General features: G+C 42.3%; 1 protein-coding gene across 2 annotated transcripts in view; it reads right to left on the bottom strand.

Moving 5' to 3' along the window:
- Positions 1-14,997, bottom strand: part of MPZL1 (myelin protein zero like 1) — a 78,716-nt gene that overhangs the window by 21,584 nt on the left and 42,135 nt on the right. For both annotated transcript variants that reach the window (XM_043450114.1, XM_043450105.1), the window contains exon 2: positions 5,653-5,819. In XM_043450114.1, coding sequence (XP_043306049.1) covers positions 5,653-5,819 — 167 coding nt within the window. The remainder of the gene's footprint in view (positions 1-5,652; positions 5,820-14,997) is intronic.

A 14,997-nucleotide genomic window follows, 5' to 3' on the forward strand; every position in this document is an offset into this window, starting at 1 on the left:
TGAAAGAGGAGCAGGAAGGCTCTCGGCAGGCAACACAAGAATCTGCAGCAGGGCAAATAAGAACAACAGCAGAAAAGGGGGGAGGATACAGGGTGGGGTAGAGGCCGAGGCCAACCTGGAGGGTCCCTTATCCTAGACGGCCTTGCCTGTCAGGTGTTTTCCTCATGACCTCGTCATGGATGGGGTCCCGGACGGCCTTGCCTGCCCGGTATTTTCTTCATGACCTCGTCACGGGCGGGACCTCCCATGATGGCTCCGACAGTTACCCCATTTTACTTATTTGTTTCCTACAGAAAAGTCATGGATATATGAAAGGAGCACAGCCCAGACAACCCAAAAGTCTCATCTGCCTTCGCAGGTTCAGCCTTTAGGCCTTTCTCTTTGCAGTCTCATTCTCTCTGCAGACCTCCTTTCAGCAAAGGAACTCATTTCTCAGAGTAACTTTCTCAAACCCAGTCCCCTGAAAATAAGGTCAGGCCTGGAGGGTGGGGATCTATCTTCATATGTGGCTCCAATCTATGCAGTTCTGCTGGAGGCCTGATGTCTTTGTTCTTATTCACCGATGGGGAAATAGTAGGGTTGGGGGTGGCAACCAGCATTAGTCAACCACGGAGCTATACTAGCAATCCAAACACATTTTCAGAGTCTTTTAATGAAGCTAAAATCTCACCCATTGTGCAATCTCATCCATTCCTATGATTTAATGGCCATCTATATTTTGTTAACTTCTTAATCTCTCTCTCATCCATAGTACTCTCTGGAGCTCTAGACTCCTAATCCAACCGCCTACTTACTTTAGCTCAGCTGTCCCCACCCTCCCATTTGCCACCTTATCCTACAAACTCCACCTTCTACCTGTGACATCTTGACTGACCGCAGCACGCCAGTCTCCCAAACCACACATTGTGGAATTATCATTGATTGGTCTTGCTTCCCACTCAATTAGTCTCCCAACCCTGTCAATTCTATCTCTTAAGTTTCTCTCTTCTATTTGATTCCCACCAATACTACCTGATTTTATGTCCTCATTATCTTGGACTATATGACCTTTTAACTGGTCTCAAGTTCCTGTAATCCATCCTTCATAATGCTTAAATGATTACTGGAAAAAAAAAAACATTTATCAAATATATACCCAGTGTTTAAAATAAACTAATGTTTATCAGGAACTATGAAGGCTCTGAGATTTTACCCTCTCTGCAAGTCAGCCATAGGTTTACAGATGCTGGCAGAAACACAAAACTCATGGGAAGTCTTTGTTCTCCTGTGAGAAGACTTGGATACAAAGAACCCTATACTTACAAACAGCCAGCAGCATGCTTTTATCTGCGGCCCCTGCCCCTCAAAATCCACAAGGACAGCATGGAGGGACTAGGGTGGATGCTGTGCACACAGAGGCTCTGCATCACAGCTGAAGAGCCCCAAGCTTGGAAAACCCCAATCTTCCAAAATGGGCAGTAAGCCCATCTGACCTTTGCCCCAAAGGAAGACATATTATTATCATGCACAGTAAGCAAGCCTGTCTTCTGCTCCAGAAGGAGACACCCTCTCTGCCTGCTAAGACTAGTCACTGTACAACAAAGGCAGCCAAGGCCTCTGCTTGCAAGATGGACAGAAATGCGAAATACCATGAAAAATAACATTCTGACACTCATAACCACTCTACAAGTAAGATTCACCTGCCAGATATTTTGCAAGTGAGGAAAGTGAGGCTCAGAACCTTAGTGACTTACTCAAGGTCACAGGTCTTTTTTTTTTTAAGGTCACAGGTCTTAAGAGACAAAATTCAAACCCAGCTTTGATTTCAAAGCTTAAGCTATTTCTGTCATTTTAATGCCTCTCATGTCTTATCTTGCCTGGCCCAAGCCCTTCACCCTCTCTTCTTTACCAGGAAATAAACCACAAGCTCTTAGCTTAGCAAGCAAGTCCTTCTGTCATCTGGTCTCTGCTTTCCTTTCTACCTCATCTATAGACATTCCCTGCCCTGTATTTCTGAAACAGTAATGAAAACCTATACTACACCCTTTCCCACTGCTGGGTCTCTGCAGCCCCTGCCTCATTAGTCCTGATGCCTCTGAAACTGTATTTGTCTCTGAGCTTCTCTGCATTTGGCACATTACTGGAACTGTATATGTTTGCTGCACTGCGCTGATTGATAGTGATTTGATCAAATCAGTAAGAAAGAGTAACAAAATGGTAAAAAAAAGAAACTCATACAAAAAAGAGACTAGATCTCCTTGAAAGTGAAAGTCACTTAGTCGTATCCGACTCTTTGTGACCCCATGGACTGTAGTCCACCAGCCTCCTCTGTCCATGTAATTGTCCAGACAAGAATACTGGAGTGGGTTGCCATTTCCTTCTCCAGGGGATCTTCTCAACCCAGGGATTGAACCCAGGTCTCCCGCATTGCAGGCAGACTCTTTACCAACTGAGCTACCAGGGAAATCAGATCTCCTTATCAACCAACATTTATCAAGCAAAAGCCAGTGATAACATCGTGAGGGACATCAAAAGTGTAAGATAGGTCTCTATCCTTAAAATGCTTCCATTCAAGATAATGAAGAGTAAAAGTGCTCTAGTAAGGCACACTCTTTCACAGGAGTGGCCAAGATAACGTGGGCAGGGAGTTTTAAGAACAGCTAAAAAGGGGGGACTTCCCTGGTGGTCCAGTGGTTAAGACTCAACGCTTCCATTGCAGAGGGCACGGTTTTAATCCCTGGTCAGGGAACTAAGATCCCAAATGCCTTGTGGCATGGCCCCCCACAAAAAAACAGCTAAAAGGTCAAAAAAGGTATTTAGAGGGATTAGAATGTGAAGATGGGACAGAACTTAAATGGTAAGAGCTCAGAAGTGGAAAAACAAAGCATAAAGTTCTTTTTGCTAGACTGAAGATCACATAGGAGAACATAAGTGGGGCTGGAACACAGCTGTGAGGAGTTTTGAATTCCAGACAAGAGCTGTTCGCAATGGGAAACATGAGGATTCTGAAGAGGGCAGTGATGAGGTGAAGGAACTGTTTTAAGATGAGGCACCTGGTGGACTGCAGGAGTGGCTTGAAAGATGGATGATGTAAAGTGGAGGAATAACCAAGGGTGTTACTGCACTAGCCCTGGCAGAGTCTTTATCATGCAATGGGGAGCAGAGAAGCAGGAAGGTTAACAAAAATCTAGATGCCAGATACAAAGTAGGAAGATCCAGCACATGTTCTTATTTCTTGGTTGAGTGTGAGCAGTGGAAGGGAAGAAGCTGAGGATGGGGGAGGGAAGGACAAAAACCCCACCAACAAAACACAAGATTAAAAAAACAAAAAATCAGATCCCTAGAAGAAAATAAATATCCAAAAACAACTAGCAGAGAAGGGAACATAGCATAGAAAAGATGAGCTCAGTTTCAGACACAGGGACCCTAATTCCAGGGACCAGAAAAGCCATCTTTGGTATTTTGGGCTTAATTTTACTTCTCTTGAAAATCTATAAAAATGAAGAGCATCCTACTCATCTTATTAACTGTGCACCAACATCTGGGGGTTAAAGTATCCTGTATCAGTAACTGACCATTCTGGAATTAACTATAATCAGATTGGTATGTAAGTATAAATTGATTAGCTAAAATATAGTATTAACCAGAAATACAGACTCTCCTTCTATTTTTTTGGCTGCACTGGGTCTTTGTTGTGGCACATGGACTCTGGTGCCAACTACATGTGGTGCATGCAGGTTTAGTTGTCCCGAGGCATGTAGGATCTTAGTTCCTCAACCAGGGACCCAACCCTCATCCCCTGCATTGGAAGGCAGATTCTGGACCACTGGGAAAGTTCCCAGCATGCTTTTAATATTAAGGCTTAGGGTATGTAAACATGCATGATCCATATGACAAAGATGTTTTGAGCATAAGTAGAACTGCTCTTCAAAGGAAAGAGCATCTGGGTGTCTTCCTGATGATGCTTTACTTTCTTTTTTTTTTTTTGATGCTTTACTTTCTATAGATTATGTACCTCACTTCTGGTCTGGCAAAAGATATCAGTGGGAAATCATCACAGATTTAAATAATTCTTTGAACTCTGCTGGGTAAATCTGTGTGTTTAATTTTGCATCTATAGGATACATTTTCCACATTAATAACATGTTTACGGGAAGCAACAGAATGCCTCTGGCTTTGTTTTCCCATGTTATGTTCCCATTTGTATGGATTCCTGCTCTCACTCACTCTAGGACTCTGTTTTACCAAGAATCATACCTAACTGGACCCTATGAGGAAGTTAACTAAATCTGTAATCTCTGACTTTACCTCATCTTTCCTTCCTTCTAAGGCACAGCACCCAGGGGTCTCCCTTTTTATAAATCCTGAGGGACACAAGTCCACTCAAAGATTTGGAAAGCAGGCGTATATCCCAACCCATTAGATAGATGATAGAGAGAGGTGATAGAGATATTAATATTGGTAACAATATAGGTAAAAAGTTGCATTTAAGAGATGCTGAAATTACTTTTTTTTTCCCTGGAGAGTCTGAGGCAAGAAAAGGGCCTTGAAGTCTCACGGACTTATTTTGCAAGTGCCCAATCAGAAGAATGCAACATTAATCACACTAGAGAAGTAAAGAATCTCATGAGGCCATCATGACATGAGTCAGTATGGCCATCGTCAAAAAGTCTACAAACAATAAATGCTGGGGAGGCTATGGATAAAAGGGAATCCTCTTAACACTGTTGGTAGGAATGCAAATTGATACAGCCACTAAGGAAAGCAGTATGGAGATTCCTTAAAAACTAAGAATGAAACTATCATACGACCCAGCAATCCCACGACTGGGTGTATGCCCTAAGGAAACCAGAACTGAAAAAGATACATGCACGGCAGTGTTCACTGCAGCGCTATTTACAATAGCTAGGACATGGAAGCAAACTAGATATCCGTTGAAAGATGAATGGATAAGGAAATTGTGGTACATATACATAATGGAATATTACTCAGCTAAAAAAAAGAATGCATTTGAGTCAGTTCTAATGAGGTGGATGAACCTAGAGCCTATTATACAGAGTGAAATAAGTCAGAAAGAGAAAGACAAATATTGTATATTAACACATATATATGGAATCTAAAAAGATAGAACTGACGATCCAATATGCAGGGCAGCAAAGGAGACACAAACATAAAGGACAGACTTTTGGACACAGTGGGAGGAGAGAGCGGGATGATTTGAGAGAATAGCACTGAATCATATACATTACCATAAGTAAAGTAGATAGCCCCTGGTAATTTGATGTATGATGCAGAGAACCCAAAACCAGTGCTCTATGACAACCTAATGGGGTGGCAAGGGGAGGGAGGTGGGGGCTTTCAAAAGGGAGGGGCCATATGTATACCTCATACGGATTCATGTTGATGTACGGCAAAAACCATCATTCAGTTCAGTTCAGTCGCTCAGTCGTGTCCAACTCTTTGCGACCGCATGAATCGCAGCACCCCAGGCCGCTCTGTCCATCACCAACTCCCGGAGTTTACTCAAAAATAATATCCTCTAATTATCATTTAATTAGAGGATAATATATATATCCTTTATATATCCATAATATCCTCTAACTATCCTCTAATTAAAAAAATAAAAAGAACACCATGAGATAGGACCAGGAGAGATCAAATAAGCATTCCTACCGACACTGTGGTGTCAGTCCCCTCTGGCTGGAAACTCCAGGAGACTGAGGTCAGCGTGCCAGTTGTGTTAGTAGACTTGAACTTGCATGTCAGCTTCCCTTGTGTCCCATTTGCCACGAAGATTTCTTTTGGTGTATACACCTCCAAGGCCGATACACCATATGTCACTGGAGAGAGAGGAACAAGGAAAGTTTAGGAGTAGGATTTAGCATGAATACCACTGTGCATATTTTTCTGAGGACAAAGAAAAGATAAAAGAACATTACAAACTGTATACAGTAATACACCACCACTGTATATTAGAGTCTTGGATTTTTGTTTTTTAGTAAGAAGACATTTTTACTAGTTCAGTTCTACCTAATATGTATGTTTTCTTTTGAATTAACAGACTTTAATTTTCAGAGCAGTTTGAGGTTTGCAGAGAGTAGGTAGTTCCTGGGACTTCCCTGGTGGTCCCGAGGTTAAGACTGAGCTTCAGGCAAAAAAAAACAGCGAGTTCCCATATATTCCCTCTTGCTTCCCCCAAGTTCCAGTTTTCTCTATTGTTAACACTTTGCATTAGTGTATCACTAACATCCAGAATATTCTATAGCTGGAATCATATAGTTAATGTAGCCTTTTCAGATTGGCTTCTCTCATTTAAGCTTCCTTCATATCATTTCATGACATGATAGATCACTTCATTTTATTGCTGAACAACATCCTTTGTACTTCAGCTTATCAGTTCATCTACTGAAGGACATCTCATCACGCTTCTCTGATGCTCTGTTTTTAATGATGTGGAAGCTGTATTTTTAATTCTTTAAATGGTTCTTATAGTCACCTCATACATTTCAATTTATATCAGGTTGATCTTTTCTCATCTTCCATATTTAAACCAATTTAAACTGTTCTAGTTAAGAGATCACTTTATTTTAAAGCCATGTTCATTATTTAACACACTCTTTTCCTATATTTAAGGGGGAAAAACGCATACCATATCTTGTGTTCATTAATGAAATCTTACCCAGAGAACATGTGTACTCAAGAAATAATAACCACACCGGATCACATATTCCTCGACTCACTGAATTCTTCAGTTAGCCTAAGCCCAGGAAGTAGTCATCAAAATGTCTATCATTTCAAGATCGACAATCAGAGGCAACTGCGGGAATTATTAAGGACTGTTGCTAAGATAAAATAATCTTCACCCAAAAAGAAACTCTTTCATGGACTAAATGAAGATTAGAAAGAACCTAATTTGGCCTAAAAGTGGAAACAGAGCTAACGCAGAAAAGAGTAGAAACACACATTTTCAAAATAAGATATTTTTTGAAGAAATACTTGGGAGAGAATCCCTATCTACAGTGTTCCAATTATTCTTAGAATGTAACAGATGAGTAGAATAAGGAAGGGTATTGTCACAAAGGACTGATGGTCATTTTCAGAATTTTTTCTTCCTGAGGTCTTTATGACTCCAGGCCAAGAAGAGCCAGAGTACTCCCCCATTCCCCCAAACTATCTTGCAAATGTTTATTCTCAGGACACAATGGGCACTTTTGGCCATTCTTCTAAATAAACTGATAGCCACACTGAATCAAGTAGATTTTTTTCTGCTAAAGAGGGTGGATTATTATTATAGAGAACAACAGATTATTATTCGTGGTCCAAACCTCAAAACAAGACCTTCTTTTAAGCAAGAAGCAAACAAAAGGCACCCCTTGCTTCTGTGGGCAGCAGAGGAGCGGCCCCGGGCGCGGGAGCTCAAAGCGAAGCAGAGCCCGAGGCTGGGCGCTGTGACTGCCTCCAGGAAGCAACGCTGGTTCGTGGCCCTGATTTACTCTGGGTGACTTTGGCTAGTTTTCTCCACTGTGAGGAGCACTGCAAGGAAAGTCACAGTCTTTAAAATCAATAAATAAGTTTCTCAACGATTTTCCCAAACAAGATCCATGCTACAAGGTCTAGTTGCAAGAACTGTTACCCTGAGAAGTTATTTACAGATGGAACTAGGCCAAGTGCCCAAGTTTCCAGTCATATAAGACCAAAAAGACCAACCAAATCCCTAAATGGGTTTTTAGACAATCTATTTAAGACAGACAATTATGCCAAAACTGGTTAAAAAACAAGTGGCTTTTAAAAACAACATATCATCACTCTGGCTAATTTCGACACGTAGTTTTTAGAGTTAGGAAAATCAATTCCAACTCCAACCAATCGGCTAGTTGCAGAAAAATAGAATAACTTCATACATAGCTAGTTAACCTCCTCTTATCCCTGACCCTCTTTCTCTTACTCCTTTTGTAATTCTTGGAGATTCCATTAGTCATAGGAAGCTTTTTATTTTCTTTTTTTTAAAATTTATTTATTTCAGTTGGAGGCTAATTACTTTACAGTATTATAGTGGTTTTGCCATACGTTGATATGAATCTGCCATGGGCTTACTCTTTATCTTCTTTTTTCCAATAATCTTGTCCTCAGACTTATCCCAGCTACTAGTTCCCATAATCATAGCCTAGATGGGGCTTCTCCACCGTGGCACTACTGACAATCAGACCACATTAGTCTTTGTTGTGGATGGAGGCTCTCCTGTTCATGGATGTTTAGCAGCATCCCTGACCTCTACTTGGTGTCTGAAGTGTCTTCTCCCCTTCCAGTTGTGACAACCAACAATGTCTTCAGACAACCACAGATTTCCCCTACTCAGGGGTAAATTGCTCCTGGTTGAGAACTGCTGCCCCAGATCCTATCATCAATACCAGTACCCCCTCCACAATCTTATTTGAGGCTCTCTACCCTCTGACTGACCACCTCTGATCTTTCCAGAACATTTCCTCCAAAACCCTGATTTTATTGAATCCTTCAGCCACATTAAAACCCAGAATCCATCAGTCCTGCAACTGTTTTACAGTCTCATCCATTCTGCATCTCTACCAGGGCAGCTGATCACAGACGGAAAAAGCACACGATCCCACTGACTGGGCTTCCCCTTAAATCCATGACCACTAACTTCAAACAGGACCCTTGATGGTGCCAAGCAATCCTCCCACATCCCCCTCTCCGTCAAGGACCCACTTTCCTAAATGACTACTTTATACCTTCTCTTTAACCTCAACTGTGGACTCCCCCTGCTTCTGCTCGGCTAATGACCGTGCTTCCTGTTTCCGTGAGAAAATAGAGTCGGAAGAGAACTTCGCTGTGTCCCCAGCCATATCCTACCCTCCATCTGCATTTGTGGCCTGTCCTTCCTCTGCAGGAAATGTGTGTACCCGTCTCCACGGTGCCTCATCTTCTCTCAGCCACCTAGAGACACTAGTCTAGCAATTCTCACTTTTTCTCCTGAATTTTTCATTCTCTAGAGTTACTGTCATCAGCCATAGAACTATATACATTTATATAAATTTATTATTCTATATACACTATATACTTTAGCGGAAAAAATCTTGACCCTGCATTGCCCCCCAGGTAAGATCTTTTTGCCCTCCTTTAATCTACAAATCTTAAAATAATTGTCCACAGTCACTGTGCCCAGTCTCCCTCTTCCCATTTTCTCTTGAATAAACTCTGTTCAGGCTTTCATCCCCAGCACTCCACTAAAACGGTTCTTGTTAAGAAATCCAGTGACTTCCATGTGACTAAATTGACAGTTAATTCTCAAATCTCATCTTATTGACTGAACTACACTAGATACAATTGATCACTCCCTCCTTGGAACGATTTTTTTCCCCCAATTTGGTATCAGTATCTCATCCCTTTTGATTCTCTCATCTCATTAGCTCTTCCTTTTCTAGTCCCCTGAACTCTATATGCTAGACACTCCCAGGCCATCCCTCTGAACTTTTAAAAATTGTTTTATTTTGGCTGCACTGGGTCTTTGTTGTAGTGCAAGGGGGCTTCTGTTATTGCGGAGCTTGGGCTCAGTAGTTGCAGCACGCGGGCTTAGTTGCCCTGTGACATGTGGATCTGCAGTTCCCGTCCAGGGGTCGACCCCATGTCCCCTGCGCTGAAAGGCGGGTTCTTAACCACTGGACCACCAGGGAAGTCCCTCACCCCTCTGACCTCTTGTCCAGTCATTCTCTTGGTGACCTCATCCAGTTTCAGGGCTTTAAATATCTCCTAAATGCTGATGACTCCCGTACACACACACACACACATACATATGCAAGTGTTAACCCAACAATGTCACTTGAATCTAACTGGCATCTTAAATTTAACAATGTAAAGATGATTCCTACCTCTAAATCTGCCCTCCACTTTAGTAAGTGACAACTCCAGCCTTCCAGTGGCTGAGGTCAAAACTCTGGACACCTTTCTTTCTCACAATTTACCTCTAAGCCATCACAAAACATGTCTGCACTAAAAATATATCTAGAAATGGATCTCTGCATGCTCTTCCAGTGCTACCATCTCGGTCCATTCCACCATCATCTTTCACTTGGGCTATTTCTGTGACTTCCTAAGCTGGTTCTCTCTTCCACCCTCAGCCACTTAACTACAGTCAATACACGGAGGGTCAGAGAGATCTTGACCTCTCTGATCTTATCACTCTACACAACACGCTCCAAGGACTCCCCACATCAGCCAGGATCAGGTCTGAGCACTCACAGTGGCTCACAGAGCCCAGTGTAAGCTAACCCCGGCCACCTCTCAGACTTCATCTCATCTCCTCCTGCACTTCCCCCCAAAACATGCTGAGTAGTCAACCCATCGCCTGGCCATGCCTCTGCCGGCGATGAGCCCCCAGGACAGAGAATGGTACGGATGAGGAGACAGGAAGTCATGACGCATGAGAATGAAGAAGGGCAATCAGCCAAAAGAACTGCTATGAATAAGGTACTCTGCACAGCTGATCTCAGGGAGAAGTTTCAGCAGAGATTTACACTGCGTGTGGTTACATGCACATCAAAGAATCCCAGAGTGCTTACAGCAGCTTCTGATCAGCTCTGATGAACCCGTTAGAAAGTTTCTCCTGTGTGGGGAAAGAGAAAGGAAAACATGGGTCTCCTTCTCAGACTACATTCCATGTAGCCTAAGCCAGGGAGGAATTCACTGGATTCTTAAACAATTGGAAATGGTTTGCTTTGTCCAGCCTTTTTTTTTTAAAGTGACTAGGAGTATTATGGAAGTACATAGTAAAATTATACATAGAAGAGAGTTTTAAGGGTCTAGTTAAAATGGCTAAAGAATGCAAATATAAAGAACACGGAGATGTAGAGAAACTATTGTTCTAATCCACATCATCCCATGTCACTGCAGACTCCCAGTCTGAATAAGATATTACATAGGTATTTTTTAGGCTCCGGTGAAAGCATCCAGCTCATGGCGCTCTCCCAGTCTCCCAGCGGTGACTCCCAGGGTGGATGAAGGGAAGTCAATGGACCATGCGTGTCGGCAGAAACAAGGCCGGTGCCAAGTCAGAGGCCTCTGCGGCCAACGGGGGCGGCTTTCTGCCATGCATCACGGCTATTCTGGGTCTGCCTCAGCTTGATGGCACAAAGTGAGGAGAGGCTACAAAAATATACTCTACTCAAGGAGCCCTAAGTATTAATAAGTTGAGCTCTTTGTTAGGAACATGAAGTTATACCTCAGGCCACAATCTAAACAAAAGTGACTTCCTCCCCATGTCTGCCCCCCAGGCCTCACTCACCCTGCGCCCCTTTACATCCTGCCTTTCCCAGCAAGGCGCCCCTCACCCTCCACAGGAGGGGCCAGCTGCCCGGAACCAGGGCGGGGCCACCTTTGTGCGCTCCACTGTCTGTCTGAACGGTGAGGGGGGAAATGAATGAATGAAAGAAAGAAATGAATCAAAGAGACCAAACTCAACTCATTTGAGCTCAGCCATAAAAAATTATACTTGCTTCACAAACAATGGCTTCAGCATAATGCTCAACACAAAAGTGCAGAGATTCCTCAGGGTCAAGTTTGGAGGCTGACATCATCTTAGAGGAAGTGTAGACAGACAGGTTTCCTCCAAGAGTCACCTTCCTACCTAGATGAGAAAATCCCAAAGGCAACTCATCTTTTGAAATGTTCAATTGAAAAAAAAAAAAGTTATGTACTGTTACTAACACACCGGATTACCAGATTCCTCTGAGTTGATTCCTTCCACTCATGATTGATGGCTAACTGGCCACATCTGTACCCTTAACCCTTTTACACCAACAAAGACCTTTCTGTTTCTCAAATGAGAGATTCAAAAAGTCCTGAATCAGACCAGTCATTGCACTGATCATTTGACTCCTTAAAGCCCTGGCATTTCTTGCTTGCCCTCCACTATGTATGCACTGTTCATCTTTCTTTCCTGCTACAGCTTTCCTTCTTTCAATCAACCATTATTCTTTCAGCCATGCTGGGACTTGGCTTCTGCCCTTAGTGGACTGACAGTTGCGGAGAGACAAATGAACAAACATCCATAGTACCGTGGCAGAGGCACCAGGCCTGGGTGTGGGGATGTACCCAGAACGGCTTAGAGACAGAGCGGTTCCCACTAAAGTCCAAAGTCTCCAATCAAGTAGTCAACACAAACGCCGCAGTTGTAGTCAACCTGAATTGTATCATCTGTGTCCAAACATCTGTCCAAAATTGTCAAAACATTTCTCAGTTTTTAGCAAGAAAATGAAAATAAGATACTTTGGGGAAGAAATCAGATCATTTTACTTCTGACAGAGTATAGTGAACTAAATGCTCAGCATAAAAACCATGTTGTAAGCTCTGGAGGCATATCCATGGATAACAGAATAACACTCTCACATGCTTTGTATTTCCCAAGTGCTGAAATGGCAAAAGACCAAGCAAAAGGCCACTGTACTGTAAATCTATATATTTCCAAACTCTCAAATTCATATTATTAGAAGGCTTACAGTATATTAGAAGATATTTGAGCCAAAATGTAATCTAAGCCAGAAAAGCCTAATACAAAATATTATAAGGACAGCAAAACAAAAGATGGTAAAGTATGTGCCTATAGTTGATTACAAGAAGGATATTCCTTGTCTCCAAAATAGGACAAAAAGAAAAAGAGCAATAGCAAACCACCACTTAAGTGCTGACTATGGGTTAAACATTATCAAACTATGGTACTTTTATTATTTTCCAACATCACTGTTGAGTATTATCTGTTGGATGGAAGCTCAGAGAGGCAAAAAAACTTGCCCAAGTGACTTATTCAGCAACTGTGGAACCCTCCGATCCAAAGCCTAGCTCTGTTCACTACGCTGTTTATCAACCTTTAACAAAGTCTTAATATTATTCAAACAAACATTTTTCAACAAACATTATTCAAACAAACAAACATGGGGAACTCCATACACAATGAAGATAGAGGTAGTTTTCATATACAAGTCAGACAAGAAGTACTCAAAACTTACTATACACATTTATCCAAACCCACAGAATATACAATACCAAGAGCGAAGAACACCAAGAATGTAAATGATGGACTTGGACTGATTATGGCGTGTCGATGCAGGTTCACCCACTGTAATAAATGTACCACCCTGGTGGGGGTGTTGATAATGAGGAAGGCTACGCATGTGTGGAAAGCAGAAGGAATAATGGGTATACGGCTATGTGCTCAGCTGTGTCTGACTCTTGGCAACCCCATGTGCCTGCCAGACTCTTCTGTCTGTGGAATTTTCCAGGCAAGAATACTGGATTGGGTTGTCATTTCCTCCTCCAGGGATCTTGCCAACTCAGGGATCAAACCCACGTCTCCTGCCCTGGCAGGCGGGTTATTTACCATTGCACCACCTGGGAAGCCGGTATATGGCGATACAACCTCTCAATTTTTCTGTGAAAAATAAAGTCTATTTAAAAAATACTGATGCCCATGTCCTGCCCCTACTCCCAGGGATTTTGATTTAATTAGTATATGTGTGGCCTAGGCATCAAGATTTTTAAAATGCCCTCAGGGGCTTCCCTGGTGGCTGTGGCTCAGATGGTAAAGAAGCTGCCTGCAATGCAGGAGACCCAGGTTCACCCCATGGGATGGGAAGATCCCCTGGAGAAGGAAATGACAACCCACTTCAGTACACTTGCCTGGAGAATTCCATGGACAGAGGAGCCTGGTGGGCTACAGTCCGTAGGGTCACAAAGAGTTAGATGTGACTTAGCAACTAACACAAACTTGTAACCACTATCCAACATACCAATGAGATGTTGGACTCTACTTACGATACTATAATAAAGAAGACTATGCCTGAAGCAGATGAGCCAAGCCTTGCCTGGCATTTAATTGAATGTAGGCAGAAGCACATTAGTGTACACACGTGGATTTGAAGCTTTCAAAAGATGTGGCGATGCTCTACTCCACTGCTAAATGTACACTCACAAATTTAAATGTATATATAGAAATTACAAAAACCTGCCTTATTCTGAAGAATGCATGGCAGTATCCAAAGTCCCCAAATTATGTACATAATTTAATGTCTGGCGTGCTATTCCTTATTATTATTTTAATTGTTAAGAACATACTTTAGAGGACTTCCCTGGTGGTTCAGTGGCTAAGATTTTGCACTCCCAATGCAGGGGGCCAGGGTTGATCCCTGGTCAGGGAACTAGACCCCACATGCTGCAGCTAAGACTCAGAACAGCCAAATAAATAAACAAAATAATTATTTTATAATATTTATATATGCACACATGTATATGTGTATGTGTGTGTGTGTATATATGTTGTGTGCTAAGCTGCTTCAGTCATATCTGACTCTTTGCGACCCATGGATTGTAGACAGTCAGGCTCCTCTGTCCATGGGGTTCTCCAGTCAAGAATACTGAAGTGGGTTGCCACAGCCTCCTCCAGGGGATCTTCCTGAACCAGGAATTGAACCCACATCTCTTATGTCTCCTCTATTGGCAGGCAGGTTCTTTATCACTAGCGCCTTCTAGGAAGCCCTAGCGCCACCGGGGAAGCCCATATACATATATATATACACACACATACATACACATACACACTTCAGAAACAAACGAAATGTACATCAAACATTTGGAAATTCTAAAGTACTGTTCCTGAAATCCCCTAGAAGTCTGTCGATGAGAGCTTGACACAACACTTATCTGCTTGGTTTTTGAGAAATTCAGGTTTAAATGTATAAAACCAGGGTCTACTGCCATAGCAACCTGAAGCTGGACAAGCAGACTAACCACATTTTTGTTTGTTTGTTTGTTTTGTAAACTTTAAGCTTTTTATTTTGTATTGGGGCACACCTGATTAACAACTGTTAACAAATTAACAATAATTTCAGGTGAACAGAGAAGGGATGCACCCATACATATACATGTATCCATTCTCCCTGAAACTCCCCTCCTATCCAGGCTGGCACATAACATTGAGCAGAGTTCCATGTGCTATACAATAGGTCCTTGTTG

This window comes from Cervus canadensis, chromosome 2 (genome assembly GCF_019320065.1).
Source record: "Cervus canadensis isolate Bull #8, Minnesota chromosome 2, ASM1932006v1, whole genome shotgun sequence".
Lineage (NCBI taxonomy): Eukaryota > Metazoa > Chordata > Mammalia > Artiodactyla > Cervidae > Cervus > Cervus canadensis.